This window comes from Ochotona princeps, chromosome 14, assembly GCF_030435755.1.
Source record: "Ochotona princeps isolate mOchPri1 chromosome 14, mOchPri1.hap1, whole genome shotgun sequence".
In the NCBI taxonomy this organism is placed as follows: domain Eukaryota; kingdom Metazoa; phylum Chordata; class Mammalia; order Lagomorpha; family Ochotonidae; genus Ochotona; species Ochotona princeps.
The window spans coordinates 58,601,976-58,622,353 of record NC_080845.1 but is presented as its reverse complement, the minus strand read 5'-3'; the positions used below and the strand labels follow the sequence as shown (position 1 = coordinate 58,622,353).

The 20,378-nt window shown below is 51.9% G+C and overlaps 1 protein-coding gene across 6 annotated transcripts in view; it reads right to left on the bottom strand.

Moving 5' to 3' along the window:
• Window positions 1–3,179: 3,179 nt before the first annotated feature.
• The window catches only part of ROR2 (receptor tyrosine kinase like orphan receptor 2), a 193,631-nt gene continuing 176,432 nt past the window's right edge, over window positions 3,180–20,378 (bottom strand). For 4 of the 6 annotated variants that reach the window (XM_058672684.1, XM_058672687.1, XM_058672686.1 and 1 more), the window contains 5 exons: window positions 14,179–14,306; window positions 10,363–10,677; window positions 9,762–10,007; window positions 6,787–6,989; window positions 3,180–5,625 (listed from right to left, as the gene is read on the bottom strand). In XM_058672684.1, the coding sequence (XP_058528667.1) occupies window positions 4,177–5,625; window positions 6,787–6,989; window positions 9,762–10,007; window positions 10,363–10,677; window positions 14,179–14,306 (2,341 nt within the window). In that variant the 3' untranslated portion in view covers window positions 3,180–4,176. Of the gene's footprint in view, window positions 5,626–6,784; window positions 6,990–9,761; window positions 10,008–10,362; window positions 10,678–14,178; window positions 14,307–20,378 lie in introns of those variants that run through there. The other 2 variants (XR_009246641.1, XM_036496670.2) reach the window with 2 other exon arrangements.

The following is a 20,378-nucleotide window of genomic DNA, read 5'->3' as shown; positions in this document are numbered from 1 at the left end:
ACCTCTTATGGAAGCACTACGGGCTTTTCCTCAGGTGGCTAGAAGCTGCTGTGGTTAAGGAGGTTTAGTTTCATCCCCTAAATTAGTACCGAAAGCCAGATTCAGTGTTCTCATCGACTGGTTTTCACGACGATCATTAATCAGAAAACATAAGGATTGCAAAAGGCATCTGCGGCTTCCTGGGATTAGATTAAAACTCAATGACCTAGAGGCACACCTGGAGTCGCGGTTAGGGCTCTGCATGAGTCCTGGCTCCACTTTCAACTCCAGTCTTCTGGTAATGTGCGCCCTGGGAACCAGCAGGCACTAGCTTGAGTAGTTGGGTCCTTGTGGCCCACACGGGAGACTCATTGCATCTCTGACTCCCAGCTTTGTCCTGACTTAGGCCCAGGTGTTAAGGGCATTTGGGCAGAGAAGTAGCACACAGATCTTTGTGTCTGCTTTTCACTAAGTGAATAAAACAAACAAGCAAACTTAAATTCCTCAATTCCATGGGACTCAGAAGCTGTGAAAGCCCCAGTTCTGTGGTGTGAAGGGGGACAGATGTGCTATGAGTGACATTTACCTGAAACATGCAACTTTGCTTCTCATGGATTGTTCTGGAGCATCTAGAATGTCTCAGGCAAAGTCACGGGCTCCAATTGCAGGGGTTTTAGAAACTCAATCATCTTCTAAGGATGCACCACAGTTGTACCATGAGAACAAGCACTGACAAACAGATGTTATATTTAGCCAAAAAAAGAAATCCCCCAAACCCAAGTCTCCACTGCATTAAAAACACCTTGCAGGGTTTTTCTGCATGACCCCAGCAGTGGCAGCCCTGCGGTGGTGCGCTCCATGGCCAAGAGCACCGCATTCTCACTGGGGCCCAGCCCCGGGCAGGTGAAGCCACGGAGAATGGCCGTCCTGATGTTGTCTGTGGGGAAGGCAGCCAAAGCACTATTTCCCATTTTTCACTCTCAGATCACAACACAGCAGTTAAACCACCAGGTGGACCAAATTAGAGATGAATTGAAGTTCCTCTTTCACATCAGTGGAAATGAGAAGTCACGCCATTGATGCCTGAGCTCCTTCCATATGTAAACTGGGCCACACGGGCTGGGACAGGGTCTCAGGGTCTCCGAGGCAGGCTCCGAACCCCTGCCCCAGGCACATGACTTCAGCATGCCCGTAGAAGCATAGATTCTCCGTGAATGGATGAGTTAGTCTGTGAGCGGTGCCCTGCTGAGTGAGTGGTGGCGGGGACAGGACACCCTGCTTAAGCACACATCTTGTATTGCAGGAAGCTGCCCTGGCACTGGAGCATTCTCACACCTTCCTTATCCCCAGAGAAAGATGTCCTTATCTCTGAAGACAGAAAAATCCCAACAAGTGGGTTTAGCCATATCCTTAAGTCATTACCATCTGGTCACACATCTTTATTCAACCACCTTTCTGCACCTACCTGCTTTTCATCAAACTTAGCAGCCAAATGGGCACTTTTGGGGCTGGTGCTGCGGCACAGGCCGCTAAGTTGCAGCCTAAGACACTAACATGCTCTATCTGGAGTGTAGTTGTGTCTTGGCTGGTCTGCTCCTAATCCAGCTCCCAGATACCGTTCCTGGAAAACCATCTAAGAATGACCTAATCCCTGGCTCTTGGTCATCTGGGGACTGACGCAGCAGCTGAAAGCTCCTTCCCTCTGTCTATCACTCTGCCTTTTAAACAAACACATACACCTTTGGTAAATGTGTCAGCTTCCCTGCTTCTTTGGGTTTTCATTTGCAAAGGTTTCCGTAATACAAAACTTATTAAATCATTGCAATGCTTTCCCCTGGCTTATTTCACACAGAGGCTCAGCCACAGCCCTTTGCAGTAAGTGAGCAATGATAGCTGTTTCAAGAATAAATCTCAAGTTCAAGGTGCCAGATAGGGTCAGCTTGGTGACTACTGTGGTTTACTTCGGAGGTGGCTTAAGTGTGTCTCCCAAAAGGTCACCGGTTGTTAAGCTTGAGCCCTAAGTGTGACAGGCTTGAGGTGATAAGGCCAAGAGAGCATCGTTAGGTCATTGGGGGCCTTCGGAAGGGATGCGTGTACAAAGTGGCGTAAAACAGCAAGTGCAGCTCCTACACGGCCTGCCATGACGTCCCTCTCAGAGCCAAGCTCACGCTGACGCTAACCCCTGCTCATTCAGCACTGCTGTTCTGTACTGAGTGCCCAACTTCGGCCTGGCACCTAAGATCCACTCCAGCCATGGGGCCTGACCATTAAAAGCATGCCTCTGCTTGGCTAGGTTCTCACCCCGACTCAGCACAGGTCACACAACCCCAGGGGTCCCACAGGTCTCCCCATAGTGCAAGTACCTCAACAGGGTGTTTCACTTTGTGTAGTGACGCCAGTGCGTGGTATTCATCACCTTTCAGGCTGGGCTGCTCCGCTGCAAAATGTGTCTGAAGAGGCCAAAGTGCTCTGTCTTGAGTTGAGGTCACCAGCAACTTAGACACCTGCTAGAGATGCACGTCTGGGACCCCCCCCTCCCCATCCCACTCCAGCCCTGCTGAATCACGCAGGAGCAGGGAGGGCAGTACTGCTTCTGCCAGGCCCTGTGAGAGGTGCTGACACAGGTTAACTACCTGCCGCTCTGCCTGGCAAACTTACTGTCAGCCTTACCTGGCCATATTCCAGCAAACATGGAATACCAGGGGGAAAGATGCTGGCTGGGTTGGCCAGGGCCATTTTCTGGCTGGCACAAGGACCTTTAAGCCTCACTCAGGTCATGGCTGTAGGGGTGGCCCCTCCTCCAGCCTGGCTGGCTATAGTGCAGATGAATTCAGGCAGCCACAGGGTGTGGTCTCCCTCCCCACCCCTTAGCCTTGTTCTCGGGCCATGGAAAGCACCAGGATCCAGGTTCAAACATGTCAGGGGTCCTCGGGACTTTAAGAAGGGGTGTGTACCAAGTTCAAAGTCAGCTTCACATCCATAGTGAGTTCACACTTGCAATCTTCGCAAGGTGAAACAAGGGAACACATTTCCATCATTTGCTCTGTCACTAGGGCGCCCAGATGAGCAGGGAGTCACGTGGATGCTCAGTGAACCTCCTGAATACATCTCTGTCCCCGGGCGACGTCTTGGCGTCGCCCAGCCAGCTGCTAGGACGGCCTCGTGGCCCCACAACCCGCCAGAGACGACTGAATGTTTTGTTTCACTTTATTGGCCGTGCCAGCTGTGGGGTTTACAAACAGGATGGAGGAATGGCACAGGGTACTGACAGCGCACCTGTGGGGCTTGTGTCCAGGCTCTGAAATGAACGGACCTCACTTACATGTGGTGCTGAGACAAAACAAGCATCCCAACACGGAGAGTGTAAACAGTTAAATTACTCAGTCATTATCATAGAGCAAAACATTTCCGTGAAAAATGGCATACAAAGGAAAACAACATATAAATTACATTGCAGGTCTGTACACGATTCTTAAAAAAAAAAAAACAATAACAACAGTGTGTTCTATACAATATTGCTTCCTCTAAACCCAAGAAACACTTTTCCCTTGATTTCCAGCAAAGTGGGCAAAACAGATATAGTATAATTAAAACCCTTTCACAAAAATACAAAACGGTGTCAGTTTCTTTGAAGGCACATTGTCTTCTTCCTACGGGGATGGCTCCTTTCTCTCTCGGGAGCCTAGCAGGTGGCAGTGTCCTGTTCCCGATCATCTTTGGCAGCTGAGGGGAGACTGTTGTGGGCAAGGAGGCAGGCAGCAGAGAAGCCAGCAGGTTCGGTGCCGAGACTCAGAGGGCCAGGCATCTGCTGGCTGCTCTAAGCAGGCCCATTGGCCCAGTCTCAGAATATTCAATCCATACACAATATGGAGTGAAGATGCCACTCATCATCTTGCAAAGCATTTGCTGCTCAGACCCAAGAAGCTGCCAGGTTCAACACAAGTGGTGGTGGTGGTATGGACGAGTACCACGCAGCCTGCTTCCCAAGAGGTCCAAGGCCGGCCCCTGGCCTGGCGTAAGCATGACCTGCTGATTGAAACGGTCTCCAGACAAGCACGGCCACAGCAGCTCAGAGGGGACAGGAAAGGACGGGTGCAGTTCACACCGTCCAGCCTGCACGCCAGCCCACAGTTCTTGGGCTTGGGACTGCTGCGTCTGGTCTTCCCAGAGGCAGACGAGGTCTCCGTCAGGGCCCCTTCAGGCTTCCAGCTGGACCTGGGCTTCGTCCATCTGCACAGTGTCGTTGTCTCCCAGGAGCTCAGTCTCTGGGACAGAGCCTTCCTCCTCCTCCTCCTCAGCCTCCAGCACGGGGCTCTGGGCCACATCTTCTGGAACATTCTGTGTGTCCTCCGTGCCCTCTGAGAGCAGGGCCGCTCTGTCAGCCACAGATGTGTTGGAGGGGGCTGTGGTGACATAGCCTGTGCTGGTGGAGCCGCTGCCACTGTGGTGTGAGCTGGGCTTGGGGACCATCTGTGGGGGCACTTGCTGTGGTGCCATCTGCATGGGAATCTGAACTGGGTAGAAGTTGGGCAGGTAGGCGCCATAGGCGGGCACGGGCTGGTAGCCATTGACAGGGATGTAGAGCTGGGGCGGGGGCACCATGGGTCTGATCTGGCCCTTCATGGGGATGAGCTGGGGCTGCGGGAAGGGCTGGGCTTTCTGCTTGGGCCCCAGGTAGCGAGCGTTGCTCACGTTGCTTACGGGGCTGGTGCTCAGAGAGCTGGTCTGTGTGGTGTTGCTGGCCCCCGAGGTCTGCGCCGAGCTGTGGTAGCCGGAGACATTGCCCCAGGCACGCAGCCGGCTGTGGATGTCCTTGAAACGGGGCCTCCGGCTGGGGAACTCATTCCAACACTCAATCATGAGGGCGTACACCCAGGCCGGGCAGTCATCTGGGCAGGGCAGCACCTGCCGGTTCCGAATCATCTCCACCACGTCCTGGTTAGAGTAGCCGCAGTAAGGCTGCAGGCCGTAGCTGAAGACTTCCCACAGGACCACGCCGTAGGACCAGATATCCGAGTCAACAGAGAACTTGCCGTACATGATGGCCTCAGGGGACATCCAGCGGATGGGCAGCAGCGAGTTGCCCATCAGTTTGTAGTAGTCGGCGGAGTACACCTCGCGGAAGAGGCCCAAGTCTGAGATCTTCACAGCCAGTTTGTCGTACACGAGCACATTGCGAGTGGCCAGGTCCTTGTGCACCACGTGATGGCTGGACAGATACTCCATGCCCGCGGCGATCTGTGCCACGACATGCACAAAGTCGGGGGGCTCCAAGGCAGACTTGACCGTGCGGTCATCGTCGGTGCTGCCCACGTCCGAGTGCGGTGAGCGCATTACCAAGAACTCATGCAGGTCGCCGTGCGGGCAGTAGTTGAAGATCATGCTTAAGGGCTGCTCCTTGGTCACCACACCCAGCAGGCAGACCACATTGGGGTGCTGCAGCCGCGCCCGCAGCATGGCTTCCAGCCGGAACTCCTCCCGCAGCGGCCCCTCTGCCTTGTCCTTCAGTGTCTTGATGGCCACTGCCTGGGTCTGCTCCCCTGGGGTGGCCCCGAACAGGTGGCCCTTGTACACCTTGCCGAAACGGTCCTCGCCCAGTTCCTCCATGAACCTCACTGTGGACAAGCTGATCTCCTTGAGTTTGGCCTGCAGAGAATGAAAAGCCACAATGAAGCCTTTGTCAATCACGACACTGGGACAGGAGCGGGGCAGTGGGAGGCCCAGGGGCCTCGTGTGCCATCCCTGGGACGGAATTACAGGGAACCCACTGGCCTTGTCATTCCTCCCATCATATGCAGCTCTGATAAAGCTTACACAGGCACTGAGGCTTAAAGGCTGCCTCCCATCTGGAACGTTCCAGGAGTCCCAACTAGGCTAAAAATCCACCCCCATCAGAATGTAGCCAAGATCCCTGGAGACTTCCTCCCTATGTCATGCTTGCATACAGCCAAGCCTGGGAGCCAGCTGTTCTAAGAGTCACTCTGGCCTGTGGCCCTTCACTGCCTTATTGCATGAGCCTACATCACAGACAGCATTCTGATGTACCTGCCCTGTAGTGCCTTACCCACAACACATTGCCTTGCCCCATTTAGTCATTTGTCCCCTAGCCTCCTCCCTGCTTGACTCAGTTCTCAGCCACATGCAGAGGTCACAGCACACACTCTGGACCTCAGCCACACCTGTTTCCGAGTGGTCACCCGGGCCTTCTCTCCTGGAGCCCCTGACTGGCCTGCTCCCCCTTGGCATGCGGGTAGGTGCTGCACCCTTGCTGGTCAGGCCCTTCCCACAGCACATAGGCCACTCTTCCCTGGTCCAGGAGCCCAGGGAGCGAGTCTCTGTGCCCATCCCAGGAGACTCTCGAAAGCCACATGGGAATGACATTGCACCAAGGCCTGCAAGGAACTCAAACACTCTTGTACAGATGCTTTGCGCCTCGTTTTCTGCCATATTTCAGTGTGCCATAAAACCCTATTGTTTGAGAATTCTTACACCAGGGCCATCCTTCCCTCCACCTACTTTAAAGTTTTTCCCTAAAGAACTACACAAAACATACCCAGGCTGACCGGAAACCAGCCCTAGAGAGCAAGTCCCAGGCCCTCAGATGGGAGGGTCGTCCTGCTGGGGGCAGGGATGAGCACGCCTGCCTGCCATTCACTCTGGAAGGACACCCGCCCAGGTATCTTTTAGCAGAGCCACTACAAGGCCAAGGGCAGCTGAAAAAGATTCATGTGTTTCTCAGGGAGGAAACAAAGAGAGTTGGGGTCACAGGGCAGCAAGCGCTTCCCTAGAACACGCCAGGCGGGGCACCTGCTTGTGCTGGTTGATGAGGGGCATCTCCATGTCCTGGCTGGGCGAGGCCATCAGCTGGCGGCGCTGTGGGGCGGATGTGGAAGCCTTCTGCTTATTCCGGCACATGCAGACCAGAAAGAAGAGGCAGGCGATGACCAACGGGATGGCGATGCTCGGGACCAGGATGTACAGGATGCCCATCTTGCTGCTGTCCCGGGGACCTGTGGCAGTGAGATGCAGACTCGTGAATTTTCAGAAAACACTGCCCCACTGATTCCTTCTGCCATCCTCAAGTTCTGCACCTGCCCCCTCCGCACCTCCATCTCAAGTCTCAAAGCGCAGGTGGGGATAGGACACAACACACAATGGGACCCAGTGGTGTCCCGACCCTTAACAAAGGTTAACGCACCAAGAGTATACACCCTACTGCAGACAGGTGCAACACAACCCCAAACTGGAACATGTCAGAAGACACAGCATCCAGACACTATGGGAAAATGAGTGTTCTGGCGCCAGTGTTGTGGTGCAGAGCGCTGCACTGCTGCCAGTGAAGCTGGCATTCCGTATCAGAGGCTCAGGCCTTGCTGCTCTGCTTCTGATCCAGCCCCCTGCTAGCGTCCCTGGGAAAGTAGGGCAAGATGGCTCAAGAGCTTGGCCCATCAACAGAGGATTGGATAAGAAAGCTATGGTTCATCTACTCCATGGAATACTACTCAGCTATTAAAAAAAACAAAATGCAGTTCTTTGTGGCCAAATGGGCCAAACTGGAAACCATAATGCTAAGGGAAATGAGCCAATCCCAAAAGGTTAAATACCACATGTTTGCCTTAATTTGATATGATGTTATGTATAACAAGTTATGTTATGAATGTTATATGTTGTGTATAAACCAAAATTGAAATGTCAATGAGGTGGTCACAGAAGGTGGATAAGAAATCGCATTTACTTTTACCATATTGGTTACTCATTACTATGTCAATTAATTCCATAATGATGTAAATTTTTGCTGATGGTATGTTGGAGCTTTTAATTGATTGGGATGATACTCTGCTGGCTCTGTCTTCAGACCAGAGAGGGTATACCTAAGAAGCCGTTGAACTTGACTAGACAATAAGATGCTGGACTCTATGTTTGGTATATGCTTGCAATGGGGGAATCTCAACTGAACTTGAACTGTGGTTATGCAACAAGGTGGAGGAATCCACCATGGTGGGAGGGTTTGGGGAGGGGTGGGGAGAATCCCAGTACCTATGAAACTGTGTCACATAATACAATGTAATTAATGAATTTAAAATAAAATTAAAAAAAAAAAAAAAAAAAAAAAGAGCTTGGGCCCCTGCCACGCATGGGGGAGCTCCTGGCTTCTGGCTTTGGATTGGTCCAGTCCTGGCTGTTGTGGCCATTTGGGCAGTGAACCAGTGAATGGAAGATCTTTCTGTCTGTGTGTCTTTCATTCTGCTTTTCAAGCAGTTAAACCTTAAAGAACGCGTTGATCTGTCTTCCCAGCTCCTGACAAGCAGGTGTGATGCAGCGGCGAGACCCAACCCCTGTCCTTGGGTAGCGAACCTTGCTGCAGAGATTAGAAAAACTGTTTTTCCTTGTGGGACATTTCAGTGTTTCCCACCACATTTCCATATAATGACAACACGTTCTTTCAAGAAAATTTAAAACATACTGGATGTTAAGAAACACTGGTGCTGCGAATATTCAGTAACAGGGAGCCAGGCAGGATTCTTGAGCAGCGAGATGCACCAACGCTCCAGCTTCCAGCCCTGGCTCCTTTAGCTTCGGAAGAGTGAAAAGCAACGCTCTGTCTCCCTCTGCAGGATGCATGGGGAAGCACATGAGCCATCCTGGGGAAGCAGGCTACCCCCACTCGGAAGCCACTTCATCGGAGGAGCAGGTGACATTTCAGGAGTTGACCCCAGGCCTAGGCCCCAGGAGGGGCCACTTTCCCATGTCCCTTGGGAACCAAACACAAGAGCTGTTTTTTTTTAACCCCAGGTCCTGCTGGCCTTGGTACGCTGCTGTCTGGAAGCACACAAGGAACTTCTGGGCAGCGTGCCCTCTAAGCGTACATGGCTCTAGTGCCCCCTTGGCGGAAGTACACATCCACTGTGCCAGACCGAGTCTGCCTCCTCTATGCCCTCTCCATCCCCACTCCGGTAAGCGCACCGGATATAGCCACGTGCGAAACAGCGCCACCAGCAGCTTTCCCCAGAGTTTTTCCCCAGCAGTTTCCCCAGCAGTTTCCCCAGATGTGGCTCTTAGCTCCAAATAATGCCACATCTGGAGCTGCAGGGAAATGACACATACCAGCTGGAGCACCCCTGCAGGGAGAAGGTGGGCGGGGGGGGGGGGCTGCAAAACCCTGGGAAGAGGAGTCAGGTGCGTAGGAAGCTGTGCCTGCCCCACCTGCTCTGGCCTGACCCCACCGCAGCCCACTGCCTCCACTCTCAGCCCAGCCGTGGGCATCTGCTGACAGTAGCTGGTGAGCCACCCAGGACATAGCTGCTAGGTTCTCAGCATCCCCTCCACTCCCTGGCACCTGTGACATGGCAGGGCACTTGGGAGGAACAGGCGAGGGCTCAGCATATGTTCTCACTCTACCAAGCCTGGGGGTGGGCAGTGAGATGTGAGGTGAAGCTCCGAGGACCGTGTTTCACCCACAGTGGGCAGCCCTGGGCGATGTTCGAGGAAGAATAAGGTGCTCACTGGACAGCCCAGGGCACAGGCAAAGGATCAAAACACAAACCAGTCACCGTGGGGTGGCCAATCGGTACCCACATAATGACTAACACACCTTTGAGGACCAAGTATGGCTATATCTAAAACAAGCAACCACAGCAGGGAGATGGGATGGCCAATGTCCTGCTCCGCGCTGCACCGGGATGTGCCTGGAGCTGCAGTCTCAGGTCGCCCGCCAGGACAGGACATATGCATCACAAGTACACACAACACTCAATGCTTAAAAAAAGAGAGAGAATACATACTACACGAGGGTACGTCACACAGTTCCATGCGTACGTTTTTATTCTGCGTAAAGCACCAGGGGCCTTCCATCTGGCCTCCGGGGTTCCGGCAGTAGGCGTGGCCCCCTCCGAGCTCTGGGAAGTCGGTGCTGGACAGGTGGTGGCTGTGGGGGTGCTGCAGGGCCCAAGGCTGGCACTGGTGCCCTGACTTGGTGGTGCTGGCAGTTCCTCTGTAGTCGGCCCCTGAGCCGTTGTAACATTGATGGTCTGAGAGAAAAAGAGAGAGAGAGGTGTTGGGAAACCCTCCAAAACTGGGGAAAATGGCCCCGCTCGCTCTGGAGGTTCAGGGCTCATCATCCTTCAACAACTTTAGAAATGAACAACGAAATCCCAGTGCCCACATGGCACCTGAGCTGAACAATCTAAAAGGCCGTGTGACTTTGTATCACTCCCAACAGAGGCAGCGCTGAGTCATGCCTTCATAAAAGCCCAGGATATGGGAAAAGAAGCCTGTCCCACGTTGACTCCAGGGGCAGCTGCAGGCACAGCTTGGGATGTCCAGGGCCCACCTGCCTGTGTAGAGTCCGCTCCCTCCCACCCCAGAGCCAGGGCGGGCACTCACAGTGGCCCAGCCTCTCGGCAGGAATGCCAATGCGCATGCAGTTGGCAGCGTCGGGGCTGTCGGGCAGCGGCAGGGCCTCGCACTTGGGCAGCTGCAGGCGCATGAGGATGAGCGGGTTGGAGCGCGCGATGGTGTACTCCTGGCGGCACAGGTCGCTCTCCAGCACCTCACACTCGTCGCGGCACAGCTCCCGCGGCTTGGGCGCCCGCGAGCGCGCGTCGCACAGCGGGAACACAAAATGGCAGAAGGATGGGATGGCGAACTGTGAGCACTGGTCCGACAGGTGCGTGGACGTGCCGATCATGGTGAAGGCCGCTAAGGGGATGAGAAAGGCATGTGTGAGGGGTCCCTGACCTCACCCGCAGCCCCCAGTACCATACAGGGCGGCAGGAAGGAGGTGTCCTATCACCCCACCTCACTTCAGTACATCCTGTCATCTGCCTCCACCCAGGACTGTGCCCTAGGAGTCCCCGGCAGCCCTGTACCCAACTCCAAGTCCCCAGTGCCAGCTGAGCTCTCTAACCTACAGACAGCCCATTCTGCAGCCCAGCCCCATACCTGCATCCTATCCTTGCCACACATCTTGCACTGCCAGCTGTGAGCTCCAACAGTTTCCTGGTGATCCAACGCTGCCCACACCGAACCTTTCTATTCTGAACCCCCACACCCTGATGCCCCATTCACATCCATACATCCAGCACCCACAATTTCCAAATTCTCTTTCTCCTTCCCCCCTTTCCCTGAACCCCAACCCCTTTGCTCCTCGCCAGAGACCCTCCGCCAGCTGTCCTCACACTGCCCTGGAAAAAGTCCTCTGGAGAGGCCCTAGGGTGCCCACCCACCAGCTGCCTTGATTTCAGCCGACTCTGGAAACTCCTGAGTTTGTGGATTCCCTTGCACACAACAGAAGCAGAACAAGCCCTCAGCTGCCCCAGAACAGGAACATCCCCATGTCTCCCGCCAGCTTCCCTTCCTACGGATGAGCTTTGAGTTGGTTCTGCCAGCAAGCCAGTCTGCAGCGTCTCGAGCTGCCAACATCCGGGAGGAAAGCAGGACCAGAGCAGCCCCATGGCTCAGCCCAGGCGTGTGCGGGGGCACAGGCAAGCGGGCCACGCAGGGCAGGAGAAAGGGCCACTGAAATTCTCACCCTGACAGGCGGCTGGAAGGAAGTGGAAGACAGGGCGGGTTCTCAACTGGACATGCACCATGGAGCAGAGGGAGGAGGAGGAGGGCGAGAGTGCTGTGACAGAGAGCCGTGGCAGGAGGAGCTGCTACAGCCAGTGGTCAGCTTGCTTCTTAAGGTCAGAGGCCAGAGGACGGAGAGCGCTGCCAACACCCCAGCTGGCAGGAAGGAGGAGCACAAGAACAGGCTGGGCCACTGCACAGGACAGTGCCAACCAAGGAGGGCATTGGTCATCTCTGGGCCCACTATCCCACTTTTGCTGGTCAAAGACCTCTGCCTGCACACCACGCCCAAGCGTATCCTCCAACAGAGGCAGAAATCTGAGATTTTCATCTAGGCGTGCAGTTTTCCCAAGTCTCCACTTGCTGGGTTAGGTATGGCCGGCAGGTGGCGCTGCTGGCGCCCTTTTCTTCCTGGGAAACACCCAGGAGCTCAGCTGCCCTGTCCTGTCCTGAACTTCATGATATTCAGTTATGTGATGTTTCTGGGCCTCCTCTCTTATCTGTACAACAATGTGCTGAGATGTTACACCTGGAGTCCTCACGGAGCCTATCAAACAGCCCCAAATGTCACATGGTTGCAGTGGCTAGGTGCAGGGGGCACTGCTCAGCCTGTGTCCTGGCACCATCTTCACGTTGACTTCACTGCTCTGGGTCCATTTGTCAATGTCAAGATTGAGGAACAGAGAAGGTACGACATAGCAGTGGTAAGGCAGGCCATCACATAGGTCGCCCAAGACCCCAGGTGGGGAAAGCCAGATCGGTCCTTCTTCCTACACCCCTGCTCCTTGATGGCTGAACTGGTCAGAGCTGGACCAGGACAAGGTTAGGAGCCAGGAACATCTTGTGGGTCTCCCAGGTAAATGACAGGCACCCAATAGGTGGCCACGTTCCAGTGTCTCTCCCAGGCCATGATCAGGGAGCTGAAGTGGAAGTGGGGCAGCCAGGAGTTGACTCAGCATCCATTTGGGATGTTGGTGCTACTGGCAGTGGCTTTACCACCTACACCAAAACACTGACTCCTGTGTTCTTTGATGAAGCAAGCAGTGTCTGCAGCAAGGCTGAACGTTGCGCCCCTAACTCACTTCCATCCTGTAGGGTGTGGATGCAGGCATAGCAGCGCTTCCCTTCCATGCTGGGAAACAGAACTGTTTCCCATTAGGGCTGTTTGTTTTTAAATTTTTGCATAGATGTAACGAGATACCTTGGGGTTGGGGCCCAAGTCTAAACATGAAATGCATGCGTGTTTTATGTACAGCCTACACACACAACCTGAAAGTCATTTCACGCCATATTTTAAACCACTTTGTGCATGAAACAAAGTCTGCAAACGCTGAACCCTCAGAGGTCAGGAGTGGAATTTGTCCATGCAGCACCACGTCCACACTTACGAAGCTTCAGATTTTCGTGGCTTGCAGACCTTGGAAAGTGACGTCAGGGAGGCTGGGCCTGCACTGGGCGAGCAGGTGTGATGTTCCTTGCACACACGTCCCTGCATTTTGGAGTCAAAAAGCTTTGGCAAGTACTGCTTCCAATGGCACAGAAAGCCTCTTTCCAGTGAGAGATACTAACATTTTCAAAAAGAACGTGTCCATTAGACCAGGATGGGGCCTTTGGTTCCTCTGCATCTCACTCACGCCTTTCCAGTTCACTGTGGCCATGTGCCCTGGCCACAGGGGCCAACCATAACTGTGTCTGCATTCTTTACACACTGGAACAGCCAGGATTCAGACACACAGTGAGTTCCTGCCCTGTGCCCTCGTCTCTCCCTTAACAGGGCTGGCTTTGCTTCCAGGACCACCTCTCCCATGGGACAACGCAGCAAGTCCTGACATCAGAGACCGTTGGTGATTCTAGTGGACTGCAAAGGCCATGAGCTCCCAGGACAGCCCCATCAGAGAGACGTGCGGGATCGTGTGTGTGTGTGTGTGTGTGTGTGTGTGTGTGTGTCCATGGGAAAGTAGAGCTACAAGAAGGAAGGCTTTGTAAGACTCTGTCCATATGCATGGTCTTCCTTCTTTAGGGCAACTCCAGCAGAAGTGATGTGTTACAGGCTGTTAGCCCGCATGTCCTAAAAAAGCTGAGGATGAGCGCCAACTACCAACATGGGTTTGTGTCTCCAGTGACCTGTCCTGTTTCTCAGACCCCCGGGGGCACCTGGAGATGTGACTCTGCTGTCTGGAAACTGAGGACTAATACGGTCATGTTCCTGGCAACGTCTTGTCCACCAATGGAGAAGTGGCTTCTCCAGAAAGCCACTCCCCCAAAGAGCTAGCATTAGGCCTCTGAACTTTAGCACGTGACATGGCGCAGAGTGAGGAGGTGCAGAACACAAGAGAAGTCAGGTACAGGAAGAATGACTGACCTAGGACAGGAGGCCCAGTGATGCAGTGAGGAACATGGCTGCTTTGGTCAAATGGAGAATGTAGCCTGCATTTCTCGATTTAAACACATGAGCTGTGGGCACTTGAGGCCACACGGGACAGCAATGAGAACCGCCTGTGGAAGCCAGTCTCTGTCTATGACAAGAGGGCTCAAGGACAGACTTGCTGGGCACTAACCGATGAACACACAGATGTAGCGCCAAGTGTCTGCTTGTGTGCGTACCGTCCCACGGAAGGGCCCGCCTCTTACCTGTGATTCGGTTTTCAATCTCTCCCTGCATCTGCAGAGAGTCCACATAAATGGTCCTGTTCCCGATGAAGCGCGCACAGGCGATGCCCCGGTAAGGCTGGCAGAAGCCGTCCTCGTGGTAGTCATCCCTGGACAAACACAGGCTGTGAGTACACTGGGCCACGGCCAAGAGCTCTTCTCAACCCGCCAACTCTGACTACCAACAGGAGCTGAAACTCTGAAACCTATCCAAAATCCTGCATACAGACGTTTGCAGTAGCTCTGACAAACCATCACTGACAAACCTGCAGGAACTGCCGTACCCCTCCACGGGTTCACGCGTAAACCTTGGTGTGGCCCTGCTCTGCAGCCCTCGTAGAAATGACAGCATGTGACAAAAAGAGATGGGTGAGACTCAGACGCACTGCCAAGTGAAGAACACCAGGCTGAAAGGTGACCAGCTGCAGGAGGCTAACTCTGGACACAGGAAATGCATCAACAGGTGCAGGAGTCCAGGGAGGGACAGGTCCAACCCAGAGCATTGTTGTGGCAATGACGATGAGGTGGTGGGTGCACATGACCACACGTGGATCCAAACCCACAGATCCTAACGGAAATCACTAACTATGTGTGAGAGGCTTGCCAACTGCACCCAAGACGAGGCCAGTGGAACAGGGAGGACTGGGCAGCAGGGCATGAGAGTTGCCTGTGCCTTCCACTCAGTCTGGCAATCTGAAAGTACTCTAACAGGAAAGTCTGTTTCTTTTTTTTTTTTTAATACAACTTGTATTTTGAGGGGAGTATGGGTTAGGCCCGAGGGTGGCCAGCTGACAAGCACATGCAGACACAGTACTTGTGTCAACGCACAAGACACAGACGTCAAACCCTGAACACTCCGGTCTGGCCCTGAGCTACCCCGGATGCCTGAGAGTGCCCCTCTGCCAACTGTCCCTGTTGCTACCCAAGGCTTTCAGGCACGCCATGACCAGCCAGATGGTGTGCTCCATTATGAAAACACAGGAGAGAACTCCGAAGAGAAAAGCAGTAAGTATAGTGGCCTCAAAGGCACTGCAGGCACACGCTACGGCCCAGAGCCCTCCCAGAATCTGCAAGCGCGGAAACATGATTACACACATGACATGTGATCTCAAGGCTGCTGTGCGGACGGCCAGAGCCGTCTGCCTTTCAGCCCCAAGAGGGAGGCCCCAGGTGGCAGCATGCTCTCTCCTTGGCCTGCACTGCAACTTTCCCAGTCCAGCAAGGACAGTCTGCACTGAGGTGAACGGGACTGTCTCCACCACCTCCCCGGGTCAGAGGCCATGCCAGCTTCTTTTCTGCACCATCTGTGAAATCCACCTTGTGAGAACCCCAGTGCATTTGAACGTGACCCTCAGGATCCTGCAAGTGCAGTCTAGGCAGCTTGCTATTTGGGGATGCCCAAATCCTGGGCAGAATTTGGTAGCTCGTTTTCTACCAACTCTGGAACTGAGTCTATAAGCCTGAGAACACGTATCTTCCTCCCTATGTGAATTCAGACCATCCCCAGATGAGACCTGCATTGTGCTCAAGTTACCCAATGGGATTTGATCTCAGAAGGGCTGGGGCTGGACAATGGCAGGAGTTGGCAGCAGATACAAGCTCCCTCCTCCAGCCACCTCTGGCTGCACCCTCCCCCTCCTCAGGTGTCACCAGGAGTGGCATGCCCTTCTCTCATCCTCAGTAGCCATCCTTCCTTTGTGTCAAGAGCTCCTTAAACACAGTCTGGACAGGTCAGTGTTTGTGCTCACAACGCCACCCCAGCCCATCACCTCTATCGTCTTGCTACATGGCTGGGCTAACATCAGCTATGTCCGAGCAGGCTAGTCAGTTCGGTCCTTTGGGGACCCATAAGAATAACCTCTCCACCAGAGGCAAGGCCAGAAAGGCTGGACCCTGACTGTGGGCCTCAGGTACACACAGGGTGGGGTGGAGGAGACTACAGAGGAGCAGGAAGGGGAGCAGGGAAGCACCACACCTCCTGCAGGTGCATCCGTGTCTCTGGGCCTCCAGCTTCTCCTGAATTTCTTCTGAACTTTGACAAAACAGCTGGGAATTACCTCTGAAAATCAAACAGAATTTTTTTTTTCCTTTAACTGGCACATTTTGAGACATCTGAAGAGTCCCAGAGCTGGAGAACATCTGTGACATGAGTCACTGGGAGAGGCCAAGGAAGAGGCCAAGACAGAATCTGGCATATACAAAAATGCCCTCAGCCACACAAGCGAAACGGACCGACTCCCACATGGTCATCATCAACATCATGGAAACTCAACTCGAGCGTCTTCTGCCCTCCGAGTGCTGCAGGCACAGGTCCGGGGTCTCAGGACTCGAGGAGGAAGAACCGCCCACACCGAGAAGTTACTGTCCAGGAGGGGAGAGAGGCGACTATGATACTGAGTTAAAGAAAGCACCTAGAAGAGACTGGAAGGTGGGGAGGAATCAGAGGAAGGACCCCTCCCTGCTGTGACAGTGCTCCTCACATGGGCCTGAGAAGACGGTGTGCAGGTCCACAGCCCTCTCCGACAGGGAACATGGGGGTGTCATCAACAGATAGTCACACGATACGAAACAAGGGAGGAATCCATGGGCACACACGATACGAAACAAGGGCTCTCATGCAGTTGAAAAATTCAAATCCAGATAAAGATTGTGTCAGAAGTTAGCATTTTTCCCCATTTATTTTTGTTAAAAAGTAGTAAAACTATTTCCCAAACTATTATTTTGCTTTAAAGATTTATTTTTATTGGAAGGTCTGATATACAAAGAGGAGGAAAGACAGAGAGGAAGATCTTCCATTTACTGATTCACTCCCCAAGCAACCAAAACGGCCAGAGCTATGCTGATCTGAAGCAAGGAACCTGGAGCCTCTTCCAGGTCTCCCATGTGGGTGCAGGGTCCCAAGTCCTTGGGCCATCCTGGATTGCTTTCCCAGGCCACAAGCAGGGAGCTGGATGGGAAGTGGGGCCACCAGGATTAGAACCAATGCCCATATGGGATCCCGGCGCGTGCAAGGCAAGGACTTTAGCTGCTAGGCTACCACACAGGGCCCTCTCTAACTATTCTTAGCAGGGGAAGGCCTGGTGGCTTGAGTGAAGCAGAGGGAACTAAATCTTTCCTTGGCAGGAGACAGAGCAAGAGGACCAAGAACAAATCAAGCACATTTCCATCCAGCCAAAAACTAAGCTTCTAGAAACTAGAGGTGCTGTCATAGAGGTGTCTCGTATGCTGCCATTACAAACCTCAGCGCTCTGTACAAAGAGAACATCTACAGTACGAGCCACAATGTCCAGGATATAATAAAAATTACCAGACAGGCAAAGAAACAGGAAACTACAGCGTGTGACCCAGATGTTAACGCAGCAGGCCAGGAGTGTCAAAGACTGGAGTAAACAAAACATGGCGAGAGTGAAAGGAAGACTCGGGGGTAGGGGGATTGTAGCAGAGCTGGGAACGCTAAACTAAGAACCAAATGGAAAGCTCGGAAGTGAAACAGACCCCGTCTGGAATGAAACACCCATGAAATGGTATTGACAACAGATTGGATAAATGGGGCAGGGGGGAAAGGATCTGTGAATCTGAAGACTGGTCAAGAGAAAATTTCCAAGAAGCAGCGAAGGCAGATTAAAAAAAAAAAAATCATCGAAGCTTTAGTGACTTGCTAGAAAGTTGGATCAGGGAATCTCAGTTTCCCAGAATCGAGATTAGAGGGGGAGAGAACCAGGAAAATGGCTGAAGAAAATGGCTGTTTTCCATACCATTTGCAAATAAGGTTAAGACAACAGTCACACAATGAGTAAGGAATGTTAGTGAATTAAAAAAAGGACAGGACAAATGCAACAGAAGCCGCGCCTATGCACACCATAGTCAACCTGCTGGAAACGGACACGCAGAAAAGGTGCAAGATAAGAAGAAATACGGCTGACCTCCTGTAGGAATCAAAGCGTAACAGAAGACACGAAATGACAGCTCCACGCCGCCAGAGAAAACTGCCAACTGGAATTCTACGTTAGTAAAAACATCTTTCATATGAAAAGGCCATATTAAATATAAAGTCTTGGTTGAGAGGTACTAAGACATGGTTAGATGGAAGGGGTTCTGGTGCTCTCCAGGGCTCACAGCCCATTGCTAGCTCATGAAGAACTAGAAGAGAGGTGCTCCAAGACTCCAAATGCAATTACAAGCAGATTGCAACGCTCGGTACTCTGATTTGATCAGCAAACACTGTGTACATTTACCGAAATACCACACCGAACCTCCTAACCGTACAATCATTGTTAACAATATGTTAATAGTTAAGGGGATGCTAACTAACCCAGTTTAATCATTACACATTTTATATACATATCGAACTCTCACACTGTTTCCCCATTATATAGGTATAATTATGTACACACACAAAAAAAGGCATTCTGTTAAAATACACTTAATATCAGGGCCTGAAAACTAGGTGGACAAAAATACACAGAGAATGGAATCGAAAATTCCACAATTCTAATTGGAAATTTTTAATATCTGTCCCCAAGCAATCAACGGAAGCATGGAAGAGAAGTCAGCAAAGCAAGAGGAGGACAGACACCCACCAGCCACCACTCTGACCTCACGGGCACCTGCAAAACAACACTGCCAATACAGGCAGGACACACATCCTCAGTGCCCATGGGATGCTCGTCGGAACGGGCTGAGTGCCCAGCCACCAAACACAGCACAACACATGAAAATAACGGGAACCGTACATCTCTGACCACATGACACTAGCTTAGAAATCTACAGGGTCAGTGATGTGGCTCAGGGCATTAAACTGCTTATTACAGGGACAGCATCCCATCACAGAGTGTTGGTTCAAGTCCTGGCCACTCCACTGCGGAGCAAGCTCCCTGCTAATGTGCCTAGAATGGCCCGAGGACTCGGGTCTTTGCCGTCGATGTGGGAGACCTGGACAGGGTCCCTGCTCCTTGCTTCAACATGAGCCAGGCTGGGCTGTGTGGACATGTGTGGAGTGACAATACTTCTCTGCCTGCCTCCTCTCCCTCTAGTCATCACGCTTTTCAAATATATTATTTTTTTTCAAAAAGGAAATCCATAACAAAAGGATATTTAGAAACTGGTCAACTATTTAGAATTAAGTAACATCCATTTGAATAACCTACAGGTTCAAGAAGAAAATGTAAAATATAATTACATGGTATTTTAAATTGACCATGAAAAGCATAACACACAAACCCTGAGAACATCAGATACCGAGAAATCTGTGGCAAGCAGCCAAAAATTGTAATGAAAGAGGAATTTATAGCTTTATATTCTTAAACTAGAAAACACATCTGGAGTAGTTAGAAAGACAAGCCAATCAAGCCTGAAGTAAGGAAAGGAAAAGAGCAAAGATGTAAGAAAATCTCAATAAGCTAAAAGATGTTACAGTAGAAACATGAATAACACCAAAACCCCACTCTTCAAAAACTTAATATAATTGCTGACATGTAGAAAAATTAATAAGAAAAACACACATTATCGATATCAGGAATGCACAAGGGAATATCGCAAAGACTCCATGGGTGCTAAAAGATAATAGAAATACCCACAGTGGACACGTAAACACAGATCCAATGACTGAAAATAATAACAGGTCCCTTGCAAGACATGAAACTTGAAGCGGCATTTAAAAAAACGGGGGGGGGGGTTTCTAAAATAAAGTTCTAACTCAAATAAGAGGAACTGGTGAATGCCATCAAATATCCAAGGGCAAAATACCATTAATTTTTGCAGAAAATAAAGGACACCTCTAACTCCGTTTATGGGCCAGCATAGCTCTGATGGCAATATCTAACAAGACCTTCACAAGACCAGCATGTCCCATGATCAAAGAAGCGGCATCCTCCTCAAAACTTAGCAGACAGAATCCAGAAGAAGGAGCATGCCGACTGCTGTTTTTTAAATGCATAATGGACCACATGGAGTTAGCTTCAGGAATACAGGGTCACTTAAGTATTCAAAAGTAATTACTGAAAACTGAGACAGAGGAAGGACAGAACTATCTGTTGCTACACAAAGAGCAGCTGACAGAAGTCAATATTCATTCATTATGAAGATTGTAAAGAAAGTAGTGAGAAAGCTCAATTTAATGCAGAGACCTACGATGAATACTTCCATTTCCCCCCAAAAGTGGAAACAAAACAGATGCCACCTCC